A 13,509-nucleotide genomic window follows, 5' to 3' on the forward strand; every position below is an offset into this window, starting at 1 on the left:
TCATGGCTTTTTGGCCCCATGGTTTACATTGTTTTCTTTTTTTCCTAAATCCATGATTTGGCAATACAATTTTGAGGTCAATTCTGACGACTACCCTCGCATACTGGGAGAGAGGATAGATGCAAAATCTAAAGCACCTAAACGCTAGAAACAAGTCAGTTCTAGATTCTAAAAGGATACTGCCAGGAACTAAATTATAAAGTACGTGAATGACCAAATACCAAAGGCTAGAATCCTAGACACATACCTGGAAGAAAGGCCCCTACTATAAGTAGGTGTATAGCACTCCAGAGATTATGTATTAAATTTCTTGCAGCAGAATACATGTGTCAGTCTTTTAGGGTGCCACGACTGCACCGTGAGCTTAATATTAAGGGCTAAAAGGAACATATGTTCGTATCTTTGGTGCCACGGGCCTCTTTAGTCGTTTTGGTTTTATTTTATGGCGGGAGGGGCGCGCATTTGGTATTTTGGCGTCTGCCCCTTTAAAAGCGACGCCATTCGGCTTCGTCCTCGCAGCACGTGACCCGGAAAGCGCTCTAGCAGCGCCTCCATGAAGGCGGTGCGGAAAGCTTTGTCGCGCGCTTCGAGAGGCGCCCGAGTCACGTGGCACGTCTGCCCGGATTGGGCGCCACGAGCGAGCGGGTTTGACTGAGTAAGGAGAAGCAGAGCACAAGGAGGGTCGCCGCTCTGGCACAGCGTTTCGCTGCGATCTTTTAAGGCCCAGCCCTTACTCGGAGGACTAGAGCAGCACGCACTCTTATGACGAGCGTCCGCCGCACGCCGCTGCGGGGCAGCCGCACGAGACAGAGACCTACCTGATCGCCTCCTCCCTTCGGCCGGACGCTCCAGGTACGTCAGCACGTCACGCACCAGACACGCCGCTAAGCCTCGCCCCGCATCCCATTGGGCGGAGGGAAATGGTCACTGGTCACACTATTCCCTTCGGCGTCCTCTAGGAGGCGCGCCAGGTTACTGGGGGAGGAAAAGCTTCACTCCCATTTCCATGAGGTTGGTTCATGTCGCTGCTGATAAGCTCCACCAGGTTTAGGCCCCTGACCATGGACTGTGCTGACTAGGACTGAGGGGAGCAGGAACCCAGTAACATGTGCAGGTCCCTTAACCATTGGCCTAGCATTTAGGCTTACAGTGGTGCCCCCGCAAGACGAATGCCTCGCGAGACGGAAAACCCGCTAGACGAAAGGGTTTTCCGTTTTGGAGGTGCTTCGCAGGACGAATTTGCTATGGGCTTGCTTCGCAAGACGAAAATGTCTTGCGATTCCTGGGGGGGGGGTTTTCGCTCCCCACCCCCTTTTTCTAAGGCACTAAGCTGCTAATAGCCTTTTAGCGGCTAATCCGCTAATCCCTTAAACCTTTAATAGCCGCTAAACCGCTAATAGCGCTAATCTGTCAATGGGCTTGCTTCGCAAGACGAAAAAACCGCTAGACGAAGAGACTCACGGAACGGATTCTTTTCGTCTTGCGAGGCACCACTGTATATCCAATCCTCCTTGGCTAGCACGCTTCTCTTCTCCCTGAGGGGGGATAAGCAGTGCAGTGAGCTCCACAAGCAGGATAAGGGGTGTTCCTGTTCCTCAGGGATGATGTGCTCACTTCTTCAGCAGAAGGATTATGTTGTTGCCTTCCTTCTTCCTTCATATCTGTTCCAGGGTGTTGCATGAACATTCCTGCATCTGCAACATGAATGCAATAGCCAAACATAAGTTCCGTTGAAAATGGCCCTTTTTTGCTTTCCGCTCAAGCACTGTCATTCGTACGCACGCACACTTCTTAAAAGTTAGCCTCCAAGACTCAGAATGGTATTTATATTACAAATACAGATTTACGAAGCACTCAGTGGTAGGATGGAAGATCTCCGGTTCAATGCCATCCAGCAGTTGCTGCTGCTCGGAGTAGATGGAATTGAGCCCGTATGGAATCAGGATGAGTTTTCTTGTCTGTTACGTAAAGCAAGTATGAACAATTTCGTAAGTTGAAATTTCAACATCTGCGTCGGGGTGGGGGAACCTTTGGCCCACCAGATGTTGCTGAACTGCAGGGAAAACTTGGCCAACAACATAACAACAACAAAACTTGGCCAACAACATGTAGTTCAGCAACATCTGGAGGGAAAACAGTTCCCCATGTTTGGACCACACAACTCATTAAAGTAGCAGGAACACTGTCATCGTTTTCATCTCGCCACTCTGTGTATCATCCTGCTGAAAATTATTCCCACAGATAACTGGTTGACCAACCATATACTGCAATAACTTAGTAAATGGTCATTTTATCCAGGGTCACGCGTGGCATTATTCCAAAACAAGTGAAGTTATGGGCTTGTGAAATACACATGGTGACGAGAACATACCATTCTGTCTCTACATTTGGCAGTACCAACATGAAAGAAAGAAAGAAAGAACTCCTTGTCATGGGAATTAGGGACATAATGGCAAAGGGCAGCACTTAAAAAGAGGAATGCACTCACTGGTAGTTACAGAGATTTTGTAGCGAACAGCAGAAATGGAAAAATGTGGAGAGGAGCCAAAAACTGCTTATCTTTCAGCCTAGTCCAGGGAGAGGCCCTGCGGTCCCATTTCTCTCCCTCTCTTGCAGCCTGATGGAATGGCTGCTGTACATGACAGTGGATGCAGACAGGGAATAAAGCTGATTGATATGGTAAGAATACATTCCAAAGAGGCCCAGATAGCAGGCCTCTATAGGCCATGTGTGTAGCATTCATGTGTCACAAAAGATACCATATATGAGGTGTATCGGTATGCAAGCTCATTTTGTAACACGTATAGTGGCCTTTTGTGGGTGGTTCTCAGGCTTTGTCACCATCCCCTCCTGTCTAGATACATCCCTATAGAAGAGGGATGGGAAACCTGTGTCCCTCTAGGTGTTGCCACAGTTACAACTGCTATCACCCCTGAGCATTGGCCATATAAGATGGAGCTAATGGGGGTTGGAGTCAAACAATAGCATATCTAACACATGCTCAATCACTCACAGCACAAAACTATTTGGTGAGCAAAGACCTGACAAAACAGGTCTAGAAGGGTGAAACTTTGCTTTGGAAGTGTGAGCTTTCAGGGCAGTATGATTTGCAGTGGCGTGGAGCAGAAATGATTTTCAAATAGGACACTTGCCTATCTTCTTACCCTTGCAGCTCCTGTCTGTGGCTGGAATATGGTTCCTCAGCAGAAGATACTGATGTGACTGCTACTTGCATATCCCACTTTGTGGTCTGGACTGCAGCACCTTGGGAGAGGAGACAAGACACAAAGCTGAACCTATGATATATAGTTCCAAATAATTAAGCACCCTTAGGAGTTCTCATTGAACTTATTTTAACTTGAGTCTTTTCAGCTCTTAGAATTGCCTTGAACAGATTTCACCCTGTTGGCCACTAGTATGATGCCATCTCCTTCAAAGTGTGTGCAAGAACTTCTGTTAATCTTTGCCTTCAGTTTGGCCTCCTGCAAGGCTACTGATGCCCTGTACCATGACTACTGTGTCATTGGGGCTGGCCCCGCGGGCTTGCAGATGGCATATTTCCTCCAACATGCAGGCCGAGACTATGTGGTCTTTGAACGCAGCCATGCGCCCGGGAGCTTCTTTGCCCTGTATCCACGCCACCGGAAGCTTATTAGCGTCAACAAGCGTTACACTGGTAAATCCAACAGTGAGTTCAACCTTCGCCATGATTGGAACTCGCTACTCAGCCACAACCGCCGGCTGCTCTTTCGACACTACTCCAAGGACTTTTTCCCAGACGCTGATGCCATGGTGCGTTACCTGGGGGACTTTGCTTCCACGCTGGACCTCCAGGTGCGTTACAACACATCCATCACCCGTGTGATGCTGGAAAAGGACATTAAGGCATGGAATGGCCATTTCTTCATCCTAAGTGACCAGAATGCTCAGTTTTATAAATGCAGGTGAGTCATGAAGAAAACCTACTTAGAGGAGGGAAATGTTCACATGGCACAGCTCTGATTGGGCCTGATTGTGAAAGTGTAATTTCCTAGAGAACCTACAGCCCTCCAGATCTTCTTGGGCTCCAACTCCCATCAGCCCCAGATGACATGGTCAGTGTCAGCAATGATGGGAATTGGAGTCCAATGACATATGGAGGGCCACAGCTTCCCCAGCCCTGCTGTCTAGCCTGTGATAGCTTTGGAAATTGGAACAGATCTTCTGGATTGGCTATGCCTTCAGCAAGCCTGATCGAAATCCTTTCTATATGTTTCAGTGTCCTATTGGTAGCTACGGGAACGTGGGTTCCTAACAAAGTGAACTTCCCCGGTTCAGAATACGTCGAAGGCTATGAGTCTGTGTCCATCGATCCAGAAGACTTCGTTGGCCAATCTGTACTGATCTTGGGCCGAGGAAACTCTGCCTTTGAGACAGCGGAGAACATTTTGGGCGTCACCAATTTCGTGCACATGGTGGGCCGCTCTCGTGTTCGCCTTTCCTGGGCCACTCATTACGTTGGAGATTTGAGGTAAGAACCTTTTGCCACTGAGAAGTGACAACTAAACATCCAGGGGTGCCCTAAAAGCTGTGGGGAAAGCATCATTTAACACCATTTAAGAGCAGCGTGGGTAATGCCCAGCATGCTAGACCCCTTAAAGCTGGCTCCCAGGACTCTCCCAAAGCCAGCCAGCCAGCCTTTCCTAACCTGGTGCTCTCCAGCTGTTCTGGACTACAGTTCCCTTCAGCCCTAGTCAGCACAGTGCTGGCTAAGGTTGATGGGAGTTGTAGTCTAGAACAGATGGGCTACTTTCTGAAATGTGAACTAAAAGTGACTACCCCCCCCCCAAAAAAAAAGCTTAAAAACAAGAGTAAAATTAATTATGCATTTATCCTCACTGTTTATCCTTGGTCTTTTACAAGTCACTGTTCTCTTACATTTCTTAACTGCCTTTCCATTGTGTTCTCAAAAGAACACACAATACATGCTGTCAAACAGCATTATTAAAACCAATATAGAACATGACTACATAGAAGGCGTGCCTTATACCAGGTTCTCTACGCCGGCTGGCAATGGTATTTCCACAGTTGACATGCAGAGCGCTAAATCCCATCTGTCTTGTGACCCTACGATTCTTGGATTCTCAGCTCCCATTATCTGTACAGTGGTACCTCGGGTTACATACGCTTCAGGTTACAGATTCCGCTAACCCAGAGATAATACCTCGGGTTAAGAACTTTGCTTCAGGATGAGAACAGAAATCGTGCTCCGGCGGCGCGGCAGCAGCGGGAGGCCCCATTAGCTAAAGTGGTGCTTCAGGTTAAGAACAGTTTCAGGTTAAGAACGGACCTCCGGAACGAATTAAGTCCTTAACCCGAGGTACCACTGTACTCCACTTGGAAATTCTCTGAACGTGGAGCCATTTTTAAATTTATGTAACCAATAAACGCTCCCTTCCTTAGAGCCATTAACAACGGCCTCCTGGACACGTATCAGCTGAAGTCCCTGGATGGGCTTCTGGAAGGTGACTTGGAAGACTTGGTTCTCGTCAAGGATAAGAAAGGAAAGCTGCACATCACCCTCCGCTTCTACCTGGAGAACAGCAACAGCAGCGAAGCAGAGTCCATCCTCCTCCCTCAGGATGAGCTGGACAACTTTGCCACTCGAGCACCTTACGACCGCGCCATTGGCTGCCTCGGCTGGAAATTCGACTTCTCCATATTCAACAAGTGAGATAGGCCTGGGCCCAAAGTGACAGGGAGGATGCATGAGATCAGGGGGCGTGGGGGTTGGGCAGGGGGCAGGCTGAAAAGTTCTGGTTTGGACTTTGGCAGAGATCCTTTCAGACACACCCATAACCTTATCACAGCCTCGACTTTCTCCATTTGCCCTTTCCCCACCCCCAAACAGGTCTGTGGGGCTGATACAAGGCAAGGGCAGTAAGAAGAAGTATCCTCTGATCAAGCCCAGCTACGAAGCCAAAGCCACCCGGGGCCTTTTTGTTCTGGGAACCGCAAGCCACTCAGTTGACTTCAGGAAATCTGCTGGAGGCTTCATTCACGGGTTCCGATACACAGGTGAGCTTGGAGACAGGAGAGGGTTGTGGAGAAAGCCAACGTCAACCAGCCAGCCCAGCACTGAAGCTGCTCTGGTATGGGGTGTTTCTCTTCTTTTTATTATTATTAGTTTCGGTAACTGAATTGAACAACGCAACACTTGTTATTGTCTTTATTATGAAAATTAACATTCCGCCCTTCCTCCCAAAGGAGGCCAGGTCAGCAAACACACAAGCAATAAAACAACGAAAATGCCTGAAAAACAATACCAGTACAGATGCAGATTGTTGTTGTTTCCAAAGTGTACTAACAATAGAAATGCTACTATAAGTAAAGGGAAATAACATAAGACCATAGAATTTTAGAGCTGGGAAAATTCATTATGTATTGCAACTTTATGTGGAGTTTGTGGAAATTTTATATATATATATATATATATATATATAATATAGAGTTATATATATAACTCTATATTATATATATATATATATATATATATATATATATATATATAATATAGATATATATATATATATAATATATAATATAGAGTTATATATATATATAGAATTATATATATATAATTATAGAGTTGGAAGGGACCTTGGAAGTCCTTTAATTCAACCCCTTGCACAGTGCAGGAATCTTACAACTGCAGCATCCCTGAGAAGTGACCTCTGCTCACAGATCTCCAGCAAATGAGAGTCCACCACCCACCAAAGCAATCCGTGTCCCACTGTTAACAGTTCTCACCTGCCTCTGGAAAAGTAGGGGACATTGCATGAAGATCATTGCAAGATGAGAGGCCTTTACCTCTTTATATCAGCTGAGAAACTGTTGGCCCTCCAAATGTTGGCCTATGGTCAGTGAGGATGGGAGTTGTGGTCCAACGTCATCGGGGGGGGGGGGGGCAGACTCCCTACCCCTGGTTCCAGTTAAAATTATGTTACCATTTACAATAGTGAATGAAGAGTAACCAGCATTTTATGTCCTCCTTTCTCCTTAGCTTGTAAGTTCATTTTAAAGTAATATCTCTCTCCCTCTCTCCCTCTCCCTCTCTCTCTCTCTCTCTCTTTCCCTACCCACCTTTCGCAGCTCGCGTAGTTCATCGCTTATTAGAAGTCCGTCACCACGGAGTGCCCTGGCCATCCTCCCTCTACCCCATTATGCAGCTGACGAATGCCATTGTCAAGCGAGTGAATGAGGCATCTGGGCTCTATCAGATGTTCAGTGTGCTAGCGGATGTCATTCTGCTAAAAGAGTGAGTGAGTAGCGCTCCCTTCGTTTCCTTCCTGTGGCTCCTAGAAATATATCCTAGCAGCACAATTCCATTCCCTCTTCCATGCCTTGCTTTGCAGCCTCAAGACATTCCAGGAATCCATGAGGGAGGGAGCCAAACACACATCCCATGAGATAGTGTTCTAAAGCTCTGGCACAGCAGTCAAGAAGGCCCATCCTTCTTGTGGGGGCCAGTCTGACCTCTGGGTGTGATGGATGGGACCTGAAGCAGGCCTGCCTTGGCTGTTGTTAACGCAGAAGCAGCCAATTTGATGCCTTCCAGAGGTTCTTGAACTCTAGCTCCCATCAAGCCCAGCCAGCTTAGTCAGTGGAAGATGGGAGCTGTGATCCAGCAACATCTGGAGAACCAGGGGTTTCCCATCCCGGCATTTCAGGGTAGTTTATTTGGAATAGGCAGGTCCTTGCAGTACCAGGGACCCAGACAGCATAGGACTAAGCCAGCACCTGGAATTGGGCCCCGTAGGTGTTTCAGAGCAGGTGTAATATGACTGTGCCAACTCCTACCCAACACAAATAGGATGGTAGCAGCTGCAGTTTTTCAAGCAATCTTATACTGTGGCCTTGAGTCAGACTGTCTTGTCTACTCAGTCCTGACTGCCCTGACTGCCTTACCTTGAGATTTCATGTGCTCTGCCAATGAGCTACAACCCTTTCGCATGGGCAGCCTCACATGGTCACTAAGGCATGAATGAAATGATTCAGATATCTCTTCCAGCAGAGGGCACACAATACCAGCCTTCTAGACAATCCTAGAATAAGAACACAAGCAGAACATCCTGGATCAGACCAGTGGTCAGTCTGGACCAGCATCCTATTCCCCCAGTGGCCAACCAGATTCTTGGGGGGAAAGCATAAGGAAGATTCAAGCACAAGAGTGCTCTCACCTCCTGTGGTTTCCATCAACTGGGATCCAGAAGCCTTAAGCCTTTGGCCATTGAGGTGGAGCATAGTAGTCATTGGCGAGTAGCCATTGCTAGGAGTAAAGCAAGGTCTAGGACCACCAGCAAGCTGTGAAGCCAGTATTCCTGGGTGGGAGAGTGCAGTCTTATCTAGTCCTCTGAGTCCACCAGCATCTGCATGTTCTGCTAAGTGAGCCCAAGTTCTGGTTGTGCCTAGGAATGCCACAGAATTTGAGTACCTGGAGGAGTATCCAGTTGGGGTCCTGCAAGACCTGGAATGGCGCACAGGGAAAAAAGTTCAGAATGGGCTTTTTGTCATTGTGATGGAGTATGGAAAGAATTTTTCTGGGGCTGACAAGGACGTCTTCTATTACAACCGCGCTGTGGGTGAAGCCCGCCATGCTTGGCAGTCCAATTTCCTGCATCCTGTCATTTATTACTACAAACGCCTCCCTACTGGTAAGCAAAGTGGGTTTTCAGTTCTTCCTGCAAGCATTCCTGCTTTTCATTGTTGTGCCTCTCTACCAATTTTAGGGGGGAATGTTAGAAACCTTGAGTCAGGCTTGGGAAACATCTGGCCCACCATGTCTGCCCACCCCACCCCACCCCACCCGGCCCCATCTCCTTCAGTTCTTTCCTGCTGCCTTTTCAAGTGATGCCTCCGTTGCTTCCTTCCTCTTTTGTTAACTTTCTCCATTCCTCCATTCCTGCCTACTTGCCCTCGATTCTTTATCCTGAATGTACGCTTATGTTTGGCGCTCCCAATGACTCTCCCAACAGAGCGTGAAATGAGGCTCTGCCCACCAGACTGGCCCTTGCCCCGCCCAGACGCCATCCATCACATTGTGGAGGACTTTCTGACAGACTGGACCGCTCCAAATGCCCACATCCTCCCGCTGAGACGGTTCTTGGAGAATTGCTTGGAAACGGACCTGCGCAGATTCTATGCAGGTAACCTGCGGACTGGTTGACTGGAAACTACTGTGTATTGGGGCGAGACAAAAAAAGAAGAAGATGGTGGAGGGGAGCCAGTTAACAACTAAGGAAATATCAGGGTTTGAATCTTGTGTCTTCTCTTAGCACTGAGATACAGCTCCTTCCCCTAAGCCATTTAGCCTCTAGTGTTTTCTGCTTAGGAAGTGAGTTACATACAAGTAACCACCAAACTCCCCCTGCCCCAACTTGTAAGCTAAATACAGTGGTATCTCAGGTTAAGTACTTAATTCGTTCCAGAGGTCCGTTCTTAACCTGAAACTGTTCTTAACCTGAAGCACCACTTTAGCTAATGGGGCCTCCTGCTGCCGCCACGCCACCGGAGCACGATTTCTGTTCTCATCTGAAGCAAAGTTTTTAACCTGGAGCACTATTTCTGGGTTAGCGGAGTCTGTAACTTGAAGCATATGTAACCTGAAGCGTATGTAACCTGAGGTACCACTGTAGAGAAATTTAATCAGTGTTGGTGGAAAATATTCATATTACCAACCTCTTTGATTTGTAGGTTCAGGCTGGAATTTTTTAATTTAAAAGTTCATAAGGATGGTAACACTCATTAGGATGTTAATGTGGAACATTTCCCCCTTTTGTTTAGAATCCTGCTTCCTGTTCGCCCTCACGCGTCAGAAATTGCCTCCCTTCTGCCAGCAGGGATACATGAGAATGCAAGGGCTCATGGGTAATGAGAGGCTTAGTCGTCATGGAGTAGAAGCAGGACTGCTTGAAGACTACACTGCTGTGGACTCCCCAGATGAGCTGGATACTGGCAGTACACAGTCACATGACCCTCTGTTGGAAGATCACATGATACCAAACCACCAGCTGCAGCATCTCATAAGCACCAAGGATGAACTTTAGCCTTCCTTAGACTGCATCAGAAACCACAAGGATTGTGGTCACGGTACCATGACATAGACCTCTCCGGGGGCTCCAGCTTCCACTGCGTATACTTGACTTGGATTCCTGCCCATTCCTTTATGGGGGACCATGACTTGCCAAAGACTTGTGTAGATCTGTTGTTATTTATGAAGAGCAGAGTCCTTTACAGGATAAGTGAGGGCTGAAACTGGGTGATGCTGAGGCATCCTGTTGCTCCTGTTCACTGTTGTAGCCTGCTGATGGTGTTGCGTTTCTGCTGCAGGGGCCAGTCTCTAGCTTGTCGCAAGGGAGAAAAAGGGATGGCACAGATGACTTGCCACGAAATATTATTCCTGACTGCATGTTTTGTGGTGGTCCACGGCAGAAGTCATTGGTTATGGATGCTATGTGTTGTTTTGTCCTTGCATATCCTTGCAGATTCTGTATGTGCATGACTTTACAATCAGTTCGGTAGTATTGGCTAAAGGAATGCTGCTAATGTGTAAGGCAGGGAAATATTATTGTATCCAGGAGAGAAGGGGGATGTCTCAAGACTCTGCTAAGAATGAGCAGCTAGACCTGGATCCCTTTGTTCCATGTTTGAGAAAATGCACTGCTGCCACAGTCCTCAGCTTGTTCTGCAGAACTGGCATTCTTGTGTGCCAGCTTGCCCTTGAAAGGAAGGAGAATTCCTGCACTCTTAACTAAATCTCTCTCCTGTTTGCACTACACCCAGTTAGAAAGCTCCCTTAATTCAGTTCAGTTGTGGTGAATTTTTATTTTCTATTGTGATTGTATTTGTAATATCCTATTTTTTTACAAAAATGCAAGAGTAGGTAGGAAAACTATCTGCACTTTATTGCCACCCCTACACACTTCCAGCAGACCAAACTGGAAGGAGTCCGTCTCTTATCTATATTCCCTTGCTCTTTAGCAGATGGACAGAATAGCCTTCTTCCTGCCACAATCATGGCACTTGTGCTTCCTGGGGAGACACCTTCCCAGCAACTGATGCTCTTTGCAAGGGATACACTTTAGCCCTCTTGCTTTATTTATAAATACTTAAACCTCATTTTTCGCCTACCATTTGGTCTGGAGAATTGAAATGAAAAGGGGTCCTATGCCTAACCAAAACGCTGCTGCAAATTTAGAACTTGGCAGGATGAAATTACAGGGTTAGGGCACATGGAAGGGAAAGACCCGCGACACAGTGGCTGCACATATTTTGCATGCAGACAATCTCTGGGCCCAAAGGCATCACTTTTTTTATTCTGTCTCTTCAATGACTCTTTAAAACCAGAGATCCTGGTTTAAAACAAACTCTGGATAAAGAAGCTGGCTTCTTGGCCTGTGGTTTGAAGTTGGCTTGTTTTGAAACTGACAATAAATTGTTCTAAACCAGGATATCTAGTTCATTCATAACGAGCCAGGATTCTGCAAAACTGAAAATAAACACTGGCAAAATGCTTCTCCAGGCTGCATTAGAGGAGTAGAGGAACAAGCTCCCATTGGCACATGTAGCACTAAAAACTATGTCTAATACTTTTCTAGGTCTTTTGCACTTAGGGGCCTCTGGCTAAGTTGGTGCATGTGATGATCATACAAATCTGTCATACTGGGAGATTTGAATTCCTTATCTAAAAGATAGTGCAGACTCAGTATATACAGCCTTATTCTCTCCCTCTCCGCTTATATTCCTGTAATTACTCCAAAGAACCTATTGACAGCATATGTGTTGCCTTTAACTGGTGGTTTTCTTTTTTAAAAAATGCTTTAGAAAGGGGTCATTTTTCTGTCACCCTTTTCTCTGTGTGTCTTGGGGTGAAAGACAGATGCAGTACCGAGAGAGGGGATCGCCTTTGTTCAGTTCAACCTGAGGCCACACCAGAAACCTGCAGAACTTTCTCGCTTGAGAGTGTGCCACTATCAAGCTACCGCCATTCCTCTCAGCGTTTCATTCATCATCCTTAACAAGGTACTCAGATTGGTAGTCAACTAAGCTTGACTCAGAGTAGACTCATTGAAATTAATTGACTTAAAATCATTGTTGAGTTGGAAGGGGCCCCCAAAGTCATCTAGTCCAACCTACTGGGCCCAATCACAGCTAAAGAATTCCTGACAGATGGCCATCTGACCTCTTTTTCAAAACGTCCAATGGAAGTCCATCGCCTTCCAAAGTAGTCTATTCCACTGTCATGTTTATTCATTTCAGTGGGTCTATTGTAATGGGTCTAAGGCTTAGTTGAATACCACCCTCAATCTTCTTCTTCCAGGTTTTGCTGCTGTTTCCTAAATGTAATCAGTATATCTGTCTCAACCCAGAACACAGATTCATCATGGCCAAGGCTCAAATTAATACAATGTGTCAGGGGTTAGGGCTGGAGATTGCAAAAGTATTGCTTCACCAGCCAAAGCCAGAGTTTACCAAAATCAGTGATTTTGCAAGACATTCTTCAGAGAGGATGGGCTCTGCTACTACTCCACAGAGACTATGCTCTTGCTGTTTGCCAGGTTAGAATACCTGAGTAGCTCAGCAACCCATTACTCTGCTGTCAGTGCCTAGGTCACATTCGGATTATTTGCACAGAACTTAGTGGTCCTGTGGTAGACTGGGAAAGTCGCAGTTTCTTTTTTATATGTTCATTTTTTCAGAACAGTATTTTTATTAACTTATTTTAAGATATATGTCATGATCAAATGGATCAGCTGTTGTAATGGTGTAGTATATTGCATATAAGTTTTGTATGGTTGTATTATTGTGATGAACTTTAAAAGGAAAAAAGTGTTTTCCAACCCCACCAACAAAAGTAGTGTCTGTCTTTGCTCAGCTATGGAATGGGGAGGGTGATTCATAAAGCTTGGCATTGGACCTCAGTGTCCGGGCAGAACAATGGGGATGGAGATGCTCCTTCGGGTATACTGGGCTGAGGCCATTTAGGATTTTGAATTGTGCTCGGAAACATATTGGGAGCCAATGTAGGTCTTTCAGGACTGGTGTCATATGGTCTTGGCAGCCACTCCCAGTCATCAGTCTCGCTTCTGCATTCTGGATTAGTTGTAGTTTTTCCGGGTCACCTTCAAAGGTAGCCCCATGTAGAGTACATTGCAGTAGTCCAAGCAGGAGATAACCAGAGCATGCACCACTCTGGCGAGACAGGCAGGTAGGGTCTCAGCCTGCATACCAGATGGAGCTGGTAGACAGCTGCCCTGGACACAGAACTGACCTGCGCCTCCATGGGCAGCTGCAAGTCCAAAATGACTCTCAAGCTGCGCACCTGGCCACACAGGGGCACAGTTATCCCCTTCAGGACCAGGGAGTCCTCCACACCTGCCCACCCCGTCCCCCATATAACTTGTTTTGAACCTTCTTCACACCTCCAAATAAACAAGGAATCAAACAAGCAAAGACGTCGCCATGTTTGGG

The 13,509-nt window shown here is 46.7% G+C and overlaps 1 protein-coding gene across 7 annotated transcripts; it reads left to right on the forward strand.

The window, feature by feature from the left end:
* The first annotated feature begins 261 nt into the window (after positions 1-261).
* FOXRED2 (FAD dependent oxidoreductase domain containing 2) lies at positions 262-12,892 on the forward strand. 7 transcript variants are annotated; one of them, XM_083400748.1, is made up of 11 exons: positions 262-852; positions 1,671-1,974; positions 2,567-2,679; positions 3,173-3,944; positions 4,259-4,510; positions 5,443-5,709; positions 5,891-6,057; positions 7,132-7,297; positions 8,452-8,693; positions 9,015-9,185; positions 9,823-12,892. In XM_083400748.1, the coding sequence occupies exons 4-11, from the start codon at positions 3,418-3,420 to the stop codon at positions 10,083-10,085; spliced, it is 2,055 nt and encodes a 684-aa protein (XP_083256874.1). In that variant the 5' UTR covers positions 262-852; positions 1,671-1,974; positions 2,567-2,679; positions 3,173-3,417; the 3' UTR covers positions 10,086-12,892. The 7 variants fall into 7 exon arrangements, with proteins under 7 accessions (XP_083256874.1, XP_083256875.1, XP_083256871.1 ...); XM_083400749.1 differs by having other exon boundaries at positions 1,671-1,774; XM_083400745.1 differs by lacking the exon at positions 1,671-1,974.
* The last annotated feature ends 617 nt before the right edge of the window (positions 12,893-13,509 follow it).

Source organism: Podarcis tiliguerta (genome assembly GCF_965153285.1).
Source record: "Podarcis tiliguerta genome assembly, chromosome: 10".
NCBI classification, from domain to species: domain Eukaryota; kingdom Metazoa; phylum Chordata; class Lepidosauria; order Squamata; family Lacertidae; genus Podarcis; species Podarcis tiliguerta.

Excerpts from the sequence above, each read along its gene's own strand:
- FOXRED2 (XM_083400748.1), top strand. The coding sequence starts at position 3,418 with ATGATGCCATCTCCTTCAAAGTGTGTGCAAGAACTTCTGTTAATCTTT. Across the intron at positions 4,511-5,442 it reads CATTACGTTGGAGATTTGAG|AGCCATTAACAACGGCCTCC; the intron begins GTAAGAACCTTT and ends TCCCTTCCTTAG. Across the intron at positions 7,298-8,451 it reads GATGTCATTCTGCTAAAAGA|GAATGCCACAGAATTTGAGT; the intron begins GTGAGTGAGTAG and ends GGTTGTGCCTAG.